The following is an 18409-nucleotide window of genomic DNA, read 5'->3' as shown; positions in this document are numbered from 1 at the left end:
TGGCTCTGTGGAACACAGCTTTGAGCTACCAAGTACACCTGCAAGCTCAATTCCTGCCAGGCATACTAAATTCACTGGCAGACGACTTAAGCAGAAATCTCATGGACCCACACAAATGGAAACTAGATGCCAAAATATTCAACCTCTTGAGGAACAAATGGGGGACTCCAGAGATAGACCTGTTTGCCTCCCCTCAGAACTACCAATCAAACAAATTCTGCACAAGAACTCCCCACAGCCAAGCTTGGAAAGTGGGTGCCCTGTTCTTTACGGGGTTCTACTAAAGATCAAACCGGACAAGCCAAGGACAATACTGATTGCAGCAGACTGGCCACGGCAGCACCGGTACCCTCTCTTGTGCAGTATGGCACTGCCACAACCATGGCACCTGCTTTAGACCCCTTCCCTGCTGTCCCAGCAGGCGTGTCGATTCTGCACCCTCTGCTTCAAACCATGAACCTTGCAGCCTGGCTAATTTCTTGAGCTCTCCCTTAGCATCCCTCAGTAAGCAGGTACTGGATGTCATTCTGGAGGCAAGGGGGCCCTAGTGCTAGAAAATCTTATGCTGAAAAGTGGAAAAGATACTGTTCCTGGAGCCTGGCTCAGGGGTTGGGCACAACAGTGCCCAGCTTACCTCAGATTCTACAGTACTTAACAGAAATGCTCCACAGGGGCCTGTCCATCTCATCAATTAAAATTCATGCCTCTGCCATTTCAGCACATTATAATACGGAGCCACCCCTTTTCTCTCACCCCTTGCCAAAGCAATTCCTTAGTGGGGCCAAAGACCCCCAGGAGAGCTCCCACTCCAGCCTGGGACCTTAGCTTTGTATTGGAAAAGCTCACCCCCCCCCCCTTTGAACCAGCAGCTACAGCTGACTTGAAATTCCTTTCTTGGAAAACAGCCTTCCTTCTAGCCATCACTTCAGCAAGAAGAGTGTCTGAATTACAGACCCTCATGGCAGTGGAACCCTTCATTATCTTCCATGTGGACAGGGTTTCCCTCAGGACTAACCCTTCCTTTATGCCCAAGGTGGTGTCTTCTGTGGCCCTAAATCAGTCCATTCATTTACCTACTTTTTTCCCTAATCCACAAAACAAAGGGGAATGAATACTGCACTCTCTGGACATGCACAGACAACTTAGATTCTATTTGGACAGGACTAAGCCTACCAGAAAATCTGAGCAGCTGCTAGTTAGCTTTGCTGCAGGGGCAGAGGGGAAGGCCATTTCAAAGCAAACCGTTTCCAAATGGATAGCCCATTTCATTAATTTCTGCTACAAGCACCATGGAAAACCTACCCCACAGGGGATAAGATTGCATTCCACCAGGGCTGCATCTACCTCTGTGGCATTTCTCAGAGGGGTCCCTACCAGGGACACCCTAGAAGCTGCTACCTGGAGCTCTGTACATACCTTCACCAAGCATTACCACTTGCCTATCTTTTCTAAATCCAGAGCTGGATTTGCCACTGCAGTCTTGCAGGGATTAATAGCTGGCAATAATACTCTAACTTCCTCCTCCCTTCCTTAGCTTTGGGAATCAACTCAAATGTTATGACTTTAACAGTGAAACATGAAGAACATAGTACAGTTTTGTACACTTACCATAAATGTAGATGTTCGAGTGTATTCACTGTTGCAGTCCTTGTTGCCCTCCCTCCAGCTGCCTGACTTCTCTTGGCTGTACCTCTCCTTATGGCTGGTATGTCTTATTTTTTCTTGTGTATTTGCTTTTTGATGGGGGTTTCACCATACCATTTAATTGCCTCATTTATGGGGGCACCTGACATCTGGGGCAAGTAAAACTAATGTAATGGCATTGGCTGCATGTTTTATACCCCTGACAACCTGACATCAAGGAAGAAGCAACGTCACCTGATGTAAAAATCAGAAGACTCTGGTATTCAGGCTGGCTGAGGGCTACCTGTAGGCAGATAACCCAAATGTGATGACTGCAACAGTGAATACACTCTAACATCTACATTTATGGTAAGTGTACATAACTGTACTTTCTGCTTCATGTCCTAATGGTGATAAGGACTACAGAGAGACTGAGCCAGTGAAATATTTTCCACTGTTTCAAAGGAAAATGCCTGAGAGAAGGAAGAAAACATAAGAGTCGACTAGAAGAATTGAGAATACATTGGAAATGAAACAGAGACAGGATCTGTAAGATGGTGAAGAACAGGAATAAAGTGAGTAACTTGGAAATTGACAAATGTGGGGTGATAAATCAATAATTATATTTGCAAAACATGACAGAACAAGAAAATCTAAAAATATTTTACTTCCTTGGACTTTGTTAAACTTGTAGGGGACTTTAAAGCATATGCCTTGCTTCATGTTATTAATGTTCAGAAAATAAATCAGTAAATTGGAAAGTGACAAATGTTGGATTACAAAGCAATAATTGTACTTGTGAAACATGGCGAAACAAGAGGATTTGGAAATATTGGATTTTCGCAGACTTTGTTAAACTTGCAGGGAAAGCATTGCATCCAATAGGGTGTGTACTTTAAAGTGACAGGCACATATAAAAAGCTTTAAAACCAAATAAATTAAAATCTCATAGTAATGCTTTCCTTTTACTATTTAAATAGTGGTATCAGTTGTTTTGTAATGTCTGATGAAGCAGTACTCATACTGCGAAAGTGCTCACAATTTTTACTTTTAACAGGACTTTATATTTTATTCATCATGTTGACTCAATCCTTTTATGAGTTTTGTTTTCCTGCTTTGTGGGGATTGAGTTATTTATCATCTGTGCTGCAGTTTGTGTTTGTTAAACTTGCAGGGTACTCTAAAGCATATGCCCTACTTCATGTCATTAACCTTCAGAAAAATACTTTGGGAGTGGAGGAGGAAGAAAGTTAACTGCAAGTAAAAAAAATGAATGGTACTACTTTAATGGTGCATGAATTTATTTGCAAGCTATGAAGTAATTGTTTTCCGGTTATATTTAAATGTAATTGGGATACTAATATAAACAAGTGCTTTTTTTTGCTCTCCCTTCTCTTTCCCTGTTCAGTTTTAAGAAATGTAGACAGTGCAACATAAAAAGAAGGGAGAGAGAATGGGTCTGATTAAGAGAGCATGACAAAAGAAAAATTAGTGTGCTTTTTCTCACGTTTGCATAGGGGAATGACTGGGTCAAGGCCCTTGGCTTTATCCAATAACAAGTTTTAACAGAATGTAAGTAAATGAAAAGAATATTTAATATTATAATGTTTTTTTCTGGTAAACAATGTATCCTTAAACGTTTTGTGTCTGGTTTGCATGTCCTTGGAAGACAATCTGATAAAGAAAAATGGTTTGTAGAAAGTGTGTACTGAAAGCATTCTCAATTGTTTTCTCAGCTGGGAGAGCTATAAAGATAAAACAAAACCAGACAGCACTTATTAAAAGCACAGAGTGCACCATTCATCTTAGCATGAATGACCTTTCTTTTCAGTTAACTCTAGTCTGTCTGCGTGGCTATCAGTTTAGAAAGTTTGTTCTTATTAGGAAGGTAAAACTTAAAATTTTGAAGATGTACATAATTTTGTGTGTTATTAAGTTAATAGGTTTTAGGGAGGTATTGAGGGTGTTTGTTTTTTTTTGTTTGAGCGCTTTCAATAAAACAAAACATTTTGTAAGATGTGACATAGGTTCAAATGGATATGACAAGAAACAACTGTGTAAAAGACCAAGCAGCTAAACAGCATATGCATGTAATATAAAAGTTGGAACTAGACATTTAACAAAAAAAAGCAGTTAAACATAAAAGGTGGGGACAATAACTATATAAGAAAATGATGTTTTCTGTAATGTCTTTAAATCTGAATGGTCTCACAGATGAGTACAAAAAATGAAAGAGTAGTGAACTATTTTAAAAAATGTAGAGTGCAAATAGCTATGCTAGAGGGCACACACCTGGAAAGAACTGAACATGTGCATTTGATAAAGTTTTTTAGGATGATTATTCAGTGGAATACTTGGGGCAAAAGAAAAGAGAAGTACTTGTATTTATTGCAAAGACAATAATTGTAGATATGTAGCACCACGTGGCTACTGGCAAGGGAAGAGGATTGCACTGGCATGTATGTATATTCAGCCTAAAACTGTTGTAAGAAAATTCTGGGAGAAATAATCCGCTTTCAGCAAGAAATAATACTTGTAGGTGGGGACTGAAGTTTGGTTTGCAACAGTGAAGATGTGTTTTGGGAGGCCCAGAAGGGAAATATAACAAAGGTTAACATTTTGAAGAAATGTATGAAGGTGTTTGGCATGCAAGATGTGAATTCAGGACTAGGAGTTCAGAGTGAATTTACATATTATTCTCCAAGATACAAAAACTGGACTAGGATAGATAGAATTTATTTCTCACAAGAAGTTGGGTACTAAATTGAAGGTCTTGAAATGCACCCAATAACTATTTCAGATCATGTGCCAAGAGTAACTAAAATAAAAACACAAGGTAATAAAGTAAAAATGAGACAGTGGCGCTTTCTCACCTATCTGTTGAAAAGAGAAGAACGTAAGGAATGGGTTTTGGAAATTATTCAGGAGCTATTAGAAAATGTAGATATTGCTTCTGAAAATATAGCTAGTTAATGGGATAAAATTAAAATGGAGTTTAAAAGTAGTGAGGACCTAAAGGAAAGGGAGATGTGGTTAAGAAGTAACAAGAAGTATTTAGAGGGACTGACCAATGTTGATGTATTGCAAAACGGGGGATCCCACAGAACAAAAAGAGGAGCAATTGCAGAATGCTAAACAGAACATAAGGGATTACCTGGACAATATGCATGAGCTTAGAAAGACTGCTGTCAAGCAACTGTTTTTTGATAAAAATTTTTGTGCTGTAGAGTTATTATCACAACGACTAAGGCAACAAAGTAGAAAGGGCTGTAACCAAGCTTGGGGAGCATAAAACAAGGAAGATAAGATATCCTGTAGAAGTACAAGAATATTTTGGAAATTTTATGAAAGTCTGTATAAAGCAGAGAAATATGGAAATCAAGAAAAGGACAAATGGAAATGATTATGGACGAATTAAGTATGCTAGGGTTAGCGGTAGATGAGACTCAATTACTAACAGTTAGGATAGGAGGAGAGGAGATAAAAATGGTGATGTATAACCAATATGCAGGAAAGTCCCCGGGAATAGATGGTATTCCTGTGGAAGTTTGGAAGCGAGGAGGGAAAAAACTGATAAAGATCTGGAAGGTTTTGTTTAACAGTATTTTAAGAGGAGGAGGAAAAGTACTAACATCCTGGAAGAAAGCAGTGGTAGCTGTAATACCTAAAGAGGGTAAAGATCCATTGGATCCAGGTTCATGCAGGCCCATTTTAATACTAAACCATGATTATAAATTATTTGTCTATAATGGCTAAAAGAATGGCAAGTGATGGCAAAATTGAAAGATATGGATTAATGTGGTTTTGTGGAGGGGTGACAAACATTTGATAACATCAACAGAGCACTGATGATCCAGAGGGAAACAGAATGTAATTAAATACCACTGTTGTTGGGTCTTGATGCAGAGAAGGCATTTGACAGAGCAAGCTGGGACTTCATGAGGAGGGCAATGGAAGTAGCTGCTTTCCCTGATAAAATTATAAGGTTGATTAGGAGTATGTATGAGAGATCGGAGGTGAAAATTAAAGTGGGTGGGGTCCTGTCTGATAATTTCTACTTAAGCAGAGAAACTAGGAAGGGGTATCTTCTTTCCCCTTTGTTTGCATTATGTTTAGAACAGTTGGCAAAAAACACAAGGGACTCAGAAATTCAAGAATATAACTTGTATGGTATTCAAGAAAAGCTGAATCTATTTGCAGATGGTATTATTTTATACTCGACAAAACCAGAAAGGTACACTACAGTGTTGTGGATAATTTTAAGACAGTTTCAGATCTTCTTGTGATACATAATTAATGAAATTAAAACAAAGGCAATAGTGGTAAATTATATACCCACACACAAATTGGTCCAGCAATATCCATATTTATGGGGATATGATAAAATGAAGTAATTAGGAGTATGGATTAAAAATGACTCCATTGTGGCAACTAAGTGTATGTGGGAGGAGATTAAACAGAAGATAATATAAAACAGAGAAATTGGAATCTTTGTTATATGGATATGGATAGTAAGATACAAGCAGTTAAAATGTTTTTACTCCCTTTAGTTTTATACACGGGTCAGGCATATTTTTTATCAACCAGAGAAGTTGTGAATAGCAATTAAAAAAAGAGCTGAAGGATTTTGTCTCGGGAGGGAAGACGGCAAGGGTCAAGTGGGAAAAGCTGATTTTTCCAACAAAACAAGGCAGACTAGGATTCCACTATTTGAAGGGGTATTTAGAGCAACTTAGTTAAGGCTCTTGTATGTAGCGCAAGCAGAAAACTATAATTCAAAGTGGAAAGGGATGATGATGATACAGGGGAGAAGCTCAAGAAACAAGGAGAGACTGCGATTTTGGATGCAGACCCTTAAGGAGAATGACAGTAATCATACAGAATATTATATTCATAAAATAGCAGAAAGTATTTTTTAAGAACTAAGCCAGCACAGGAATGGAGAAAAGAGATTCTGCTGATAGTGATGACTGCAATTAGGGATACAGATAATAGGCAAGATTAGGGATACAAACAATAGGCAAGAGGGGGCTAGAATTTATTGGAGAAAACTGGCAAAGGATCCAAGGTATTGGGAGCATATAACTAGAAAGGGAAAGGTAATAAATAGAATGGGAAGACATTTGGTTATAGATTGCCTTCCCTATCAAGGACTGATATCAGAGTATAGGCAAAGAGAAAGAAAAGGGGGTCCTAAATGAAAGACCAGCACTGGTAGAGTTTTTAATAGAATCTAGATATAAGCTGCAGTTAAAAAGGAATAATTAGTTGAGCATATAAAATATTGCATGACCGCTATAAGAATCAGAGGCACTTAGAAAGGCTTGGGAAGAGAGATTGGATAAGCAATTCACAAAGAGACAATGGGGGGATATATGTATATCTTCCAAATATGCAATAAAGTCTAGAAGATTTAGAATCTTTTCTTGGAAGTGTCTACATGGGTATTTTTATACTCCATGTAGACTCCAAAGAAATTTTCCTGATGGAGAAGAAAGGAGTGACTGAGAACATATTTTCTGGTAGCGTAATAATTTGGCAGACTTTAAAGATTCCCTGCAGACTGCTTTGTCAGATGCTGGGTGAACAAACTGGTGTAACTAAGGAACTGATCTTTTTGAGCTTTGATACAGAATCGAATTGCCTAGACATGGTAAGGCCTTGCTGAGTCTAATTATGGTGGATGCCAAAAAAGGAGTTACTAGAAAATGGAAATCAAAGCCTAAACCAGCTTTACTAGAAATAGTGAATATAGTAACAGAGATAAAGCAATTGGAAGTTGGATTTTTAGAAAAGGTAAGGAGCAAACTATATAGGAAAAACTGGGAATTATGGGAACATTATATACAGAGGAGGAACAAGGTTTGAAAGAAGGCAGGATTTGAATGAGCTGTCTAATACTTAATTGACAATGACTGGATATAAGTGGTGTATAATGTTTGCAACTGCAGTTTTCTCAACGGGGTCTGTGATGCATAATGTTTGCAACTAAAATTGTATTAATGTGGTTTGTCTTTCATGTATACAAATGTAAGACTGCCCATGTTTCATATGATAATTTAATAAAGATGTTTTTTTTTGTTTAAAAAATAAACAAACACTTCATAATCATGATTTCACTTTGAAATAGGCCTACATGAAGCTGGGTCTGATGAATTTTTACCATCTTTAGACATTGCAGCCACCACCACATCTTTCCTCCAGGGTGTTGGTGCTTCCCCTCCTTTTAAATTATTTTTATGCAGAACCTTCCAGATCTTTAACACTTTCTTCTAGCTTCCAAAGCAAATGTTATAGCTTAAAACCATTTTAAAGTCTTGAAGAAAAGAAAAAAAATCAAGTGCACAAAGACACATTCCCATTGCCTACTGTGTACTCTTCTGTTACACTGCTGCTAGCAGATAAGTTATTAAAATTTATTTAAGGGTTGGGATGGTAGCCTAATGGTTAAGGTGTTTGCCTTACAAACACAAGGTGCAGGGTTTGAGTCTCACAAGGGGTAATTGGCTAAGCTTAAAATGTCTCGCAAGGGCAGTTAGCTTAGTACTAACCTATGAACCTGTAAAAGTAAGAATAATTAAAAATGGTAAGCATAGCTTCAGTGCAAGTAAATAAATGTCATAGATGATCATATGAGTAATAAAACCATTTTAATATATTTTTTTAATTTTTTTATTTCAGGAGCTCATAGGAGAAGCAGCAGGGAAGCTGCACACAGGTCGAAGCAGAAATGACCAGGTAATTTAATAACATTCCACACCATTCATGGGTGGATATGATGTTTGTTTTTCAAAATATGAAGACATTTTGAATTGCAGTATTGTATTATACCTAGTAGAGAGGATTAAAGCTTGAGAGCTCCTAGCAAGTTTCATTTCGTAGTCACTGGTTTGATTTCTTCTTTTTTTTGTCTAAAGTGCGACTCTGAAGGGGCTATTTAAGCAGACAGTACTCCCAGTATTATCCCTGATAAGAGGGATGTGTGCCTGTTTTTTAAATAGTAAACAAACAAATTATTAAAATATTCTGAATACTATATTTCAGAAGAAAAAAGTTAAACTTTGTTAAATTACTAAAATCTTTAGAACATAATTCACCATGGAATACAAGTAAACTCAACAATAATTCCCTGAAAAAATGTCTAGTTTATTTTTACTGAACAGCTAAAAATTAAAATATTTTACAGGTATGCCCATTTTCTGTATGCATTGCTATACTGCAGAACCCTTGCACTGATTGCATGCAAATGTTACAGGTTACAACAGATATGAGACTTTGGCTGAGAGATGAAATTTCTGTTCTGAGTGGCTACCTTCATCAGTTGATTAGAACAATGGTGGAGAGAGCGTCATCGTAAGTTGCATTTCCTTCATGTTTATTTTTCTGTATTAGAATGTCTGGAATAAGGATTTCATCTGTAAACAACTACACTGAATGGTTTAAATTTAATTTAGTGGGTTTGTGCAACCCACTTGAATGGATTAAATTGCTTTGCTACACAAGGAGAGCAGATATTGCTGCAGAGTACCAGGTCATTTATGTGGGCAGCAGAAAAGTTGTCTAAGGTTTCTAATCATTACCGTGAATCTGTGTACATTTATATAGGCAGCAGAAAAGTTATCTGAGTTCTCTAATCATTACTGTGAATCTGTGTACCAGTTCACAAAAAATATGAACGTGTGTTGCCATTCTGTAAACGTTATAGATATCTTTCAATGTTCATTGTGTTACCCTGCTGCAGTCATCACACTTGGGTTATCCTGCCATCAGGCGGTCCTGCAGTCGGCCCGAATTCCAAAGTCTTGGTCCGGCGTCGGTTGCTGTCGCTTCTTCCCTGACGTCAGTGCGCCAGGGGTATATAAGAGGCATCCAATGCCATTTTCTTCAGTCTTTCTTGCCGCGCGGTGCCCAAAGCAGAAGCAGTTCGCAAGTGCCGGTCGGCTGACACCTGAGATTTTCGATTTGAATTTCAGTCCGAAGTCTTCAATAAAGCTAAGTACCCCGTTGGGGAATATTTTCTTGCCTCAGTCCGATGTCAGAAAAAATTAACAATTGCATTTCTTGTGGGAAGCAAATACCTCATAAGGACTTCCATTCCTATTGTATTCCTTGCCTAGGCCCAGACCACGACGTCACAGGTTGTCGGTTTTGTGCTAGGTTTAATAAACATACTATAAAATGCCGTTTTGACTTCGCATGGCATTACTTTGGTAGGAAATTTAATTATATCATGCCGTTGGAGCAGCCGACGACCGCCATACATAAAAAGGATAAGGACAGACAGCCTAGGAACAAGCCAGACTCTGAGGCCTCAGCTGGGCCTGTCGCCGGTTCTCCAGTTTTCAGTGAGGTGCCTACGTAGCCCCTGATGACTGCAGAACAGGAACCCCAATCTGCTGCGGATTCCCAAGCGGAGCCTACTAGGCCGACGCAGCCATCTACCGACACCGGAGCAGAAGTAGACACCGGTGCAGTGGAAACACCTTCGGTTACAGAAGGTGTCTTCAGACCGACTACACTCACCATTAAATCTTATGCTAAGCTTAAAACTCCTTTAAAACCTAAGAAAACTGTACATCAGTCTACAGTGCAAGGCCCCATGCCTAAGAAACAGATGCTTAAGATGGCTGAAGATTTGATTACCCTTATCAGGGGTTCCCATCCCCCTCCTGATAAAAGACCAAGACAAGAGGGAGGATTATGCATCCTCTGATCAGGTTTCTCTCTCCTCGGATTCTTCTGAGGAACAGGATTACACTTTTTCACCTTATGAAGACTCTGATGCTGAAGACTCTATTCCCTCAGCATCTCCCCCTGAAGACTACTCCTTTGGGGAAACTTTACATACCATGAGGGAACATTTCCACTGGGAAGGCCAGGATTACTCAGATTCTAAGAAAAGGCTCCGAGAGTTCCTTTTACTACCCCAGCACAGACCTCTTGCTATCCCTCCTGTTTTAGATATTGTGGATGATGTTTACTTGGAGTCTAGTTTAAATCCAGACTCTCTACCTCCTGCTCCAGCCAAACCAGACAGATACTACAGAGTACCTGACTCACACAAATTCCTTTATAAAAGCCCTGTAGCTGACCCAGAAACAATTTCCCAGGGTCCTAAGGGAGCAAAAGCTTCTATGGCAAAAAATCCTGTGCCGTCTGAAAGGGATTCCAGAGCCCTAGATAGATGGGGAAAGAAAATATACACCTCAGCAACTCTGGCTATGAGAGCATTAAATTGCCAGTTTCACATGTTGAAATATCAACAATTCCTAATGTCTCAGTTAAAACAAAAAATGAGCACACATTCAGAACAGTCTGAATTCAAGGAAATGCAGGATCTATTGCATGCAGCTGAACAGGTGGGCAAACATACTTTACAATGCAGATTTGATTCATTGGAAGCTTCCTGTAGAGCAGCTGTTACTGGCTCTGTCATACGTAGACATGTTTGGTTAAAAGAACAAACACTCCCTGACCATGTTAAAGCAAAATTATTGGATGCACCTTTACAGCAGGACATATTATTTGGTGTCAAAGCAGAAGAGGTTTTAAAGAAAGTTTTAAAGAAAGTGGAGGATAAGGCAAAGTCTATGCAAACGGTCAAGGAGTTTTTGCATGTACAACCCCCTCGTTTCAGCAGAAATTGGCCAACAAAAAAATGGTCCTTTCCAGCTTCAGACAGATCACAGCGGGGCAAATACAGATGCCCAAGGGGCAGAGGTCAGTCACAGGGCCCTTACAAGCCTCGCCAATGGGTTTCTGCTACCCAGAAAGGAGGAGAAGACAGGCCCCAAGCTAGCAGAAGACAAACGCAATGACTCTATCCTCAAACTACCAAGCAAATCTCTCCTGGAAACTCCCTTGGGAGGAAAACTAGCATTTTTTGCAGACAACTGGCACATCATCACAAAAGACAAATGGGTTCTAAACATTGTCTCTCAAGGATACAGATTACACTTTCATAACTTACCAAGGATCAAAGGAATGCCAAACCTGCCACCAAATCAATGGGCAGAGGCACAAAAACAAATTACAGCTCTCATGAACATGAGAGCCATTCAACAGGTACCTACACAGGAGCAAGGACAAGGATTTTACTCAAGGCTCTTCCTAGTCCCAAGAAAGGACAAAGCATGGAGACTCATTCTGGATCTTTCAATTCTGAACACCTATCTGCAAGTACCAAAATTCAAGATGCTAACACTACAGCAGCTTCTTCCCATGCTGGGCAAGAATGCTTGGCTAGTCACTTTGGACCTCAAGGAGGCATACCTGTATGTTCCTATCAAACAAAATTGCAGAAGATACCGCTGCTTCATTGCAGGTTCAATGCATTATCAGTTCTCTGCACTGCCCTTTGGCTTATGTAGTGCGCCCAGGGTCTTCACAAAATGCCTGGCACCAGTAATTGCATACTGCAGACAAAGAAGTATTCAAATATACCCATACCTGGACGACTGCCTTATTCAAGCAGAAAGCAAGGACATTCTTTTAAAGCATCTGTCATTTGTCAAACACCTTCTAAGTTGCCTAGGGTACACAGTAAACGAACAGAAATCAAAACTAGTGCCCTCACAAAACATTATATTCCTGGGTGCCAGCTTGAATACAACAGCCCAGATGGCTTATCTCACGCCAGACAAGCAACGACAGCTGATTCAATATTTCAAATTAATGGCAACAAAGAGCCAACTCCCTGCAAGAAAAATTCTGCAGGCATTGGGATTCATGGCATCTTGCATACTACTAATACCATTTGCAAAACTGCATATGAGGAAATTACAATGGTACCTGAAAAGTGTATGGACTCAGCACAGCCACAGCTTGGAAACAATGATACCACTCATTCCCTGCCTTCAACAGGAGTTTCTATGGTGGGCACAGGCATGTCACCTCAACAAGGGTCAGCCTTTCACCGTACCCACAGCCAGGCAAACTATGACAACAGATGCATCGGACTATGCCTGGGGAGCACACATGGCAGGGCAGTGCATTCAGGGCAAATGGACTACAGATCAGAGGCATCTGCATATCAATCAAAAAGAAATGCTAGCAGTACAGAATGCCTTAACAGCTTTCAAGGACCTTCTACACCCAGGACAACTAATAATAAAGACGGACAGTACCACAGTAATGTGGTACATAAACAAGCAAGGGGGCACACATTCCTACCCTCTATGCAGGCAAGCAATGACCTTGTGGAACACTGCACTGTCTTACCAGGTTCAATTACAAGCACAATTCTTGCCAGGGAAGAAAAACACATTGGCAGACGACCTAAGCAGAAACATCATGGATCCACACGAATGGAAACTAGATCCACAAGTATTTGCAATGATAGCTCAAAAATGGGGATGTCCAGACATAGATCTGTTTGCAAGCCCCCACAACTACCAACTTCAAATATTTTGCACAAGGACCTTCTATCCACTGGCTTGGAAAGTGGACGCCCTCTCATTCAGTTAGAAAACATTAACAGTGTATGCCTTCTCTCCATTGCCTCTTCTAGCAAAGGTACTGCTGAAAGTCAGATTAGAGAGGCCACAAATGATACTCGTCGCACCAGACTGGCCACGCCAGCATTGGTATCCAATTTTAAGGAACATGGCCCAAGGCCCACCATGGATTTTGCCACAAATTCCTCACTTGCTCACCCAGCGAGGCAATCAGATTCTACACAGCCAGCTCAAGACTTTAAACCTGGCTGCATGGCAAATTACCTAAACAACCAGCCAACACCTTTATCCAAAGCTGTTATGGATGTCATTCTGGAGGCCAGGAGAACCAGCACCAGGAGAACCTATTCAGACAAATGGAAAAGATTTTGCGCCTGGAACCAGGCTAAAGGCCTAAATCCCCTTGATCCAAACATCCCTCAGATTCTACAATATTTAACAGAGATGTTACACAAAGGACTTTCCTTTTCATCTATTAAGATCAATGCCTCAGCAATTTCAGCTCATTACAGCACGGATCCTCCTTTATTCTCACATCCACTCCTAAGACAGTACCTCAGAGGGGCTAAGAACTTAAGACCGCCAAAGAGAGCTCCAACACCTACTTGGGATCTCAGCTTTGTTCTGGAAAAGCTTACACTGCCGCCCTTTGAACCAGCTTTTTCAGCTGATTTAAAATTTCTTTCATGGAAAACTGCCCTACTACTAGCAATAACCTCAGCTAGAAGAGTCTCAGAGCTACAGGCACTAATGGCAGTGGAACCTTTCCTCATTTTTCATCAAGACAGAGTCTCTCTACGAACTAATCCTTCCTTTATGCCAAAGGTGGTATCCAGTGTGGCCCTAAACCAAAACCATTCACTTGCCCACATTCTTCCCAAATCCCCAGAACAAAGGAGAAAGACTCCTGCACTCTTTCGACATTCACAGGCAATTACGTTACTACTTGAATAAAACTAAGGCTTTCAGAAAAACTGACCAGCTCTTTGTAGCCTATGCTACAGGATCACAAGGAAAAGCTATCTCAAAACAGACCATTTCTAAATGGATAGGGCATTGCATACATTTTTGCTACACACATCATGGGAAACCAGTACCTGCTAACATTAGGTCCCACTCCACCAGGTCTACAGCTACATCAGCAGCCTTTCTCAGGGGAGTGCCAACCAAGGATATTTTGGAAGCTTGAACTTGGAGTTCACTGCACACCTTCACCAAACACTATCACTTACCTCTATACTCCAAGACTAGAGCTGGTTTTGCCACTGCAGTTTTGCAGGGCCTACTAGCCTCTTCTAACCCTGACTCCACCACCCATCCTTAGCTTTGGGATTCAACCCAAGTGTGATGACTGTACCACTCTATCCTAAACTACTTCTGTGGTGTATTTGCTTGTGCCTAAGGGTTTTGTTTTATTTTTATATCGTTATATGTATATATATATATATATATATATATATAATTTTTTTTTTTTTTTTTGCCTACCTATTGGGGGCACCTGACATCTGGGGCAAGAAAAACTGAAGAAAATGGCGTTGGATGCCTCTTGTATACCCCTGGCGCACTGACGTCAGGGAAGAAGCGACAGCAACCGACGCCGGACCAAGACTTTGGAATTCGGGCCGACTGCGGGACCGCCTGACGGCAGCATAACCCAAGTGTGATGACTGCAGCAGGGTGAACACTCTAACATCTACATTTATGGTAGGTACAAAACTGTACTTTTTCTTGCTTCTAGTATTGAATATTAGGATTTAACTGTTTTTCTTGTGGCTAAGGTTATTTTTTCCAAAGGAAATTTTATAGTGTTCTATAACCCATTAGTCCAGTATCAAGGATTAATACCAAAGCCTATTAAATATGGCATATTCTATAGCTCTACTGTGGTAGCGTTGTCGCCTCACAGTAAGACGCTGTCCGGTTCAATTCTCCGCTAGAGCGACTTCTGCATGCAGACATGCGTGAATGGGCGTACCTTCGTTGAAGGTTGCGCATCAGGGCTGGTAACTCGACACGTAAAAGTCAACTACCAATCATTAGCGGACCGAAGTTCCGCTATGGCGACCCCTAACCGGGAATAGCCGAAAGACAGAACAACAACAACTATAGCTCTAGGTTGACTCTATATTTATTGCATGGCCAAGTGTGTTGGTTAAAGCCAAAGCTCTTAAGTCATTGCTGGAGTATTTGTGCCTATTATTACTAATTTAAAACAACAGACTAGTATCCAAAAATGCCTTAACACAAAAAAAGAAATTTCTACAAAATATATATGATGGTTGTGTCTCCAAATGAATGCACGTTTTTTCTTGTACAGTATAAGAACACGCCATAGATGTTCTACAAGGTAGATGTCTGAAATATAGGATTTTATTCTCACTTGAATTCCAGCCACCCTTTGCTAGACAGAATGCCATCATGTCATCATGTTATCTAGGTAGGTATTCAACAAAGAAGTCTGCCTTTTAGGAAGAGTAGTCGTAACACAGTCCAAATGTGAAATACTTAACTTTCCGTCATTTGCACAGTTTTAACATCTAAACACAAAATCCCAAATGTCTGAACAAAATTAGATTAAAATATGTTTGCCTTATTTAAAATATATGTAAAATATATAGGCAATTACTTTTAAGGAGACTGTTTTAAGAATCAAAAATTATGCTTGCTGTATGTTAATCGATTTAAATATGGATGTAGTACTTAGCTGCTCTCCCTGATGGCTGCTAAGGTCTGTTGTTTCAGAAGTACTAAACTGACATCTGCAGATTACTGCAGCATGGAGACTGTTTTATAACTGCATTCCTCCGTCATTTCTGTTTGATTATAATCCATCTGCAGATGCCCCTGAGCTGAACTTCTAGCCCTGTTGCTATAGACAACAGTGTGATAACTGACAGATTACAAAAAAGGTGGGGGGGGGGACAGGAAGGCTGGAATCGCATTTCAGATTTTGAAAGAAAAATTTCTGAACAGCATTACAAGCTTGGATATTCATATACTGATTGTTTAGAATGAGTGGTATATTTAAGTGCAGATAATGAAAAATGATTCTAAATGTCTAGATATGTGTCACCCATCCTTAATCAAAAGACAGCCATTTTTCTAATGCTGTGTTGACCAGAAAAAAAAAAGTAGGCATTACAAAAATCGGGACTAGAGATATGTAAAGTTTTTTTTTTTTTTTATGTGGTTCCTGTCATGAACTTGCCCTAACCGAGATGATAGTGTGGTTGATTTTCTTAAAATTGAAGGAAGAGCACATTTTCTTATTACTTCAGGTGCAGCAGATAAACATCATTAAAGTGGTGTGTTACAAGGGTGCAGACCAGATAAGCTATTAGCTCTGTTTCATTCATACATTTCCTTGCCTCAACACTATTGTATGCAGAATATGACCTTGTATATCTGACTGCACGTCACGGCTAGAGGAGTCTGTGAAAGAGTTCTTGCACTAAGAATTAGTTTTTCCCCCTTTTCATAGTCTTGCTTCTGTAGTCCCTAACATTGCTGAGACTTCACTAGTCTGGCAATGTCAGCTTAGACCAAAAGAAGGCAGTGTTGAGGTGCTTTTACTGCTTAAATATCCATTGTTTTTTATGTGGTTTGATTGCTCAGAATGCTGGCATTCATCTGCTTCCTGTTTTATGGTAAAGTTAAGCACATTTAAACGTCATTGGCATTTATTGATCAAGATGCACCTGTAATTATTAGGAGTCCTTCTCCAGAGATGACTATTGGTTTCAGCTATAATGAACTCTTGATCATTTTAACATTGCATGTTCCTTTACTGTATACTTTAGGTATGATGTGTAATGCTCACATTGCACTATTTAATTATATGCCTTTTGTGTATTTGCTGCAGGGAAATTGATATTCTCCTTCCTGGCTATACACACCTTCAGAGAGCTCAGCCAATCAGATGGAGCCACTGGATACTTAGGTAACATTCCCTTATTGTCAATGGACTATCTGAAGGTAGGGAAGCAAATGAATACCAATGTTGCTAAGGTTGAATATCTTGCGTTTCTTTTTAGAGATGGAGTTTAAAAGGCAAAAATATAAGCCATGGTTTACTGCTGCTCTCTGCTTTTCTGTTCTTATTACTTTGTCTCTCTTGCCAGTACCTTGACAAAACATATGGTATAAAATTATGAACTGGAGATTAATAGAACGAGAGAAAGAGAAAATCAAGCATTTTGGCTGCAGTTTGAATCCAGGCTGAACCAGAATTCCATAATGGCTGTGTTTTTTTTTGTCTGTCTTTCAGTTTTTGTGAATAGGAAGGACATTTCTGCATTTCCTGACGTGCAGTTCCATGGCTGGTGCCACATTTCCAGGAGGTTCTTAGTTGTCCACTGCCCCAGAGCAGCAACCAGCTTTCCTAATTCATGTTGTACTGCTCTTATCTTATAAAAAATGTAGTAGTAATCAGGCTGTGCCACTGAACTAGAGAAGAAAGTTGCATATTGGCTGCAACCACTGGAATATACATTTCTAAATCACTATGCAAATCATTTTGTGTGGAGACCTGTTAAGATACAGTCCACTAATAGGATGGAGGCGGGGGATGGGTATCCATGCCACCTGTGATCAAGAGTCTGATAAATGGTTTTCTCTTTCCTGGAGAAGAATGCAAGAAACTGAATCAGATTGTCACTTAGGGGAGGCTGGGTGCAATCATCTTGAGTCCTGGAGTTATGCTGTAGCGATGTAGTGAGCATTCATTGATTTGTCACTGCATATTGCGTCCTACTGTGGCTTGAGAAGAAATGTCTTTGACCCCCAGCCAACTTAATTTGATATCCTGACTGGTTTCCTCTGCCATGCTACATGAATTCTAGCCACAGGCCCTTGTAAGGGGATGCCCTGAAAAGAGGAGGGACCTGGAGTAAGTAATACATGGATCAGCCTAAAGTTTGACTTGGTGGTCATGAGGTTTACTAAGGGTGTCCAGTGGTATAACACAGGCACACATATATATAAACACATACAGACATACCCATACCCAGATGTTTGTATACGTGTAGTTGTATGTGTGGGAAGAGATCCATACCCACATATTTGTATATATGTAGTCATATGTGTGGGCAACAGTTTTCAATTCTGGGGTGCAAGTGTCAGAATAGCAATACTGAATGTGTGAAAATTTTTATTTATTTTAATTTTGTTGACCAGGTTACTCCCAATAGACTAGTAACCTCTTTTCGGGGGAGACCGGAGATGGTTTTATTCTACTAGGGTAAATTTGGCCAAGGCATCCGGTATCTTCCCCTAGTCTTTTCGATGCTTTGGGATTTTATACATCCACCTGCGCTACCACCAACTGGGGT

The 18409-nt window shown here is 39.9% G+C and overlaps 1 protein-coding gene across 1 annotated transcript in view; it reads left to right on the top strand.

The window, feature by feature from the left end:
• Window positions 1-18409, top strand: part of ASL (argininosuccinate lyase) — a 368527-nt gene that overhangs the window by 130049 nt on the left and 220069 nt on the right. Inside the window, exons 5-7 of the mRNA XM_044054865.1 lie at window positions 8305-8361; window positions 8879-8976; window positions 16942-17019. Of these exons, the coding sequence (XP_043910800.1) occupies window positions 8305-8361; window positions 8879-8976; window positions 16942-17019 (233 nt within the window). The remainder of the gene's footprint in view (window positions 1-8304; window positions 8362-8878; window positions 8977-16941; window positions 17020-18409) is intronic.

The sequence above is a fragment of the Protopterus annectens genome, chromosome 13.part0 (assembly GCF_019279795.1).
Source record: "Protopterus annectens isolate FY-2018-M chromosome 13.part0, PAN1.0, whole genome shotgun sequence".
NCBI classification, from domain to species: domain Eukaryota; kingdom Metazoa; phylum Chordata; order Ceratodontiformes; family Protopteridae; genus Protopterus; species Protopterus annectens.
This window is presented reverse-complemented; position numbering and strand designations above follow the sequence as displayed.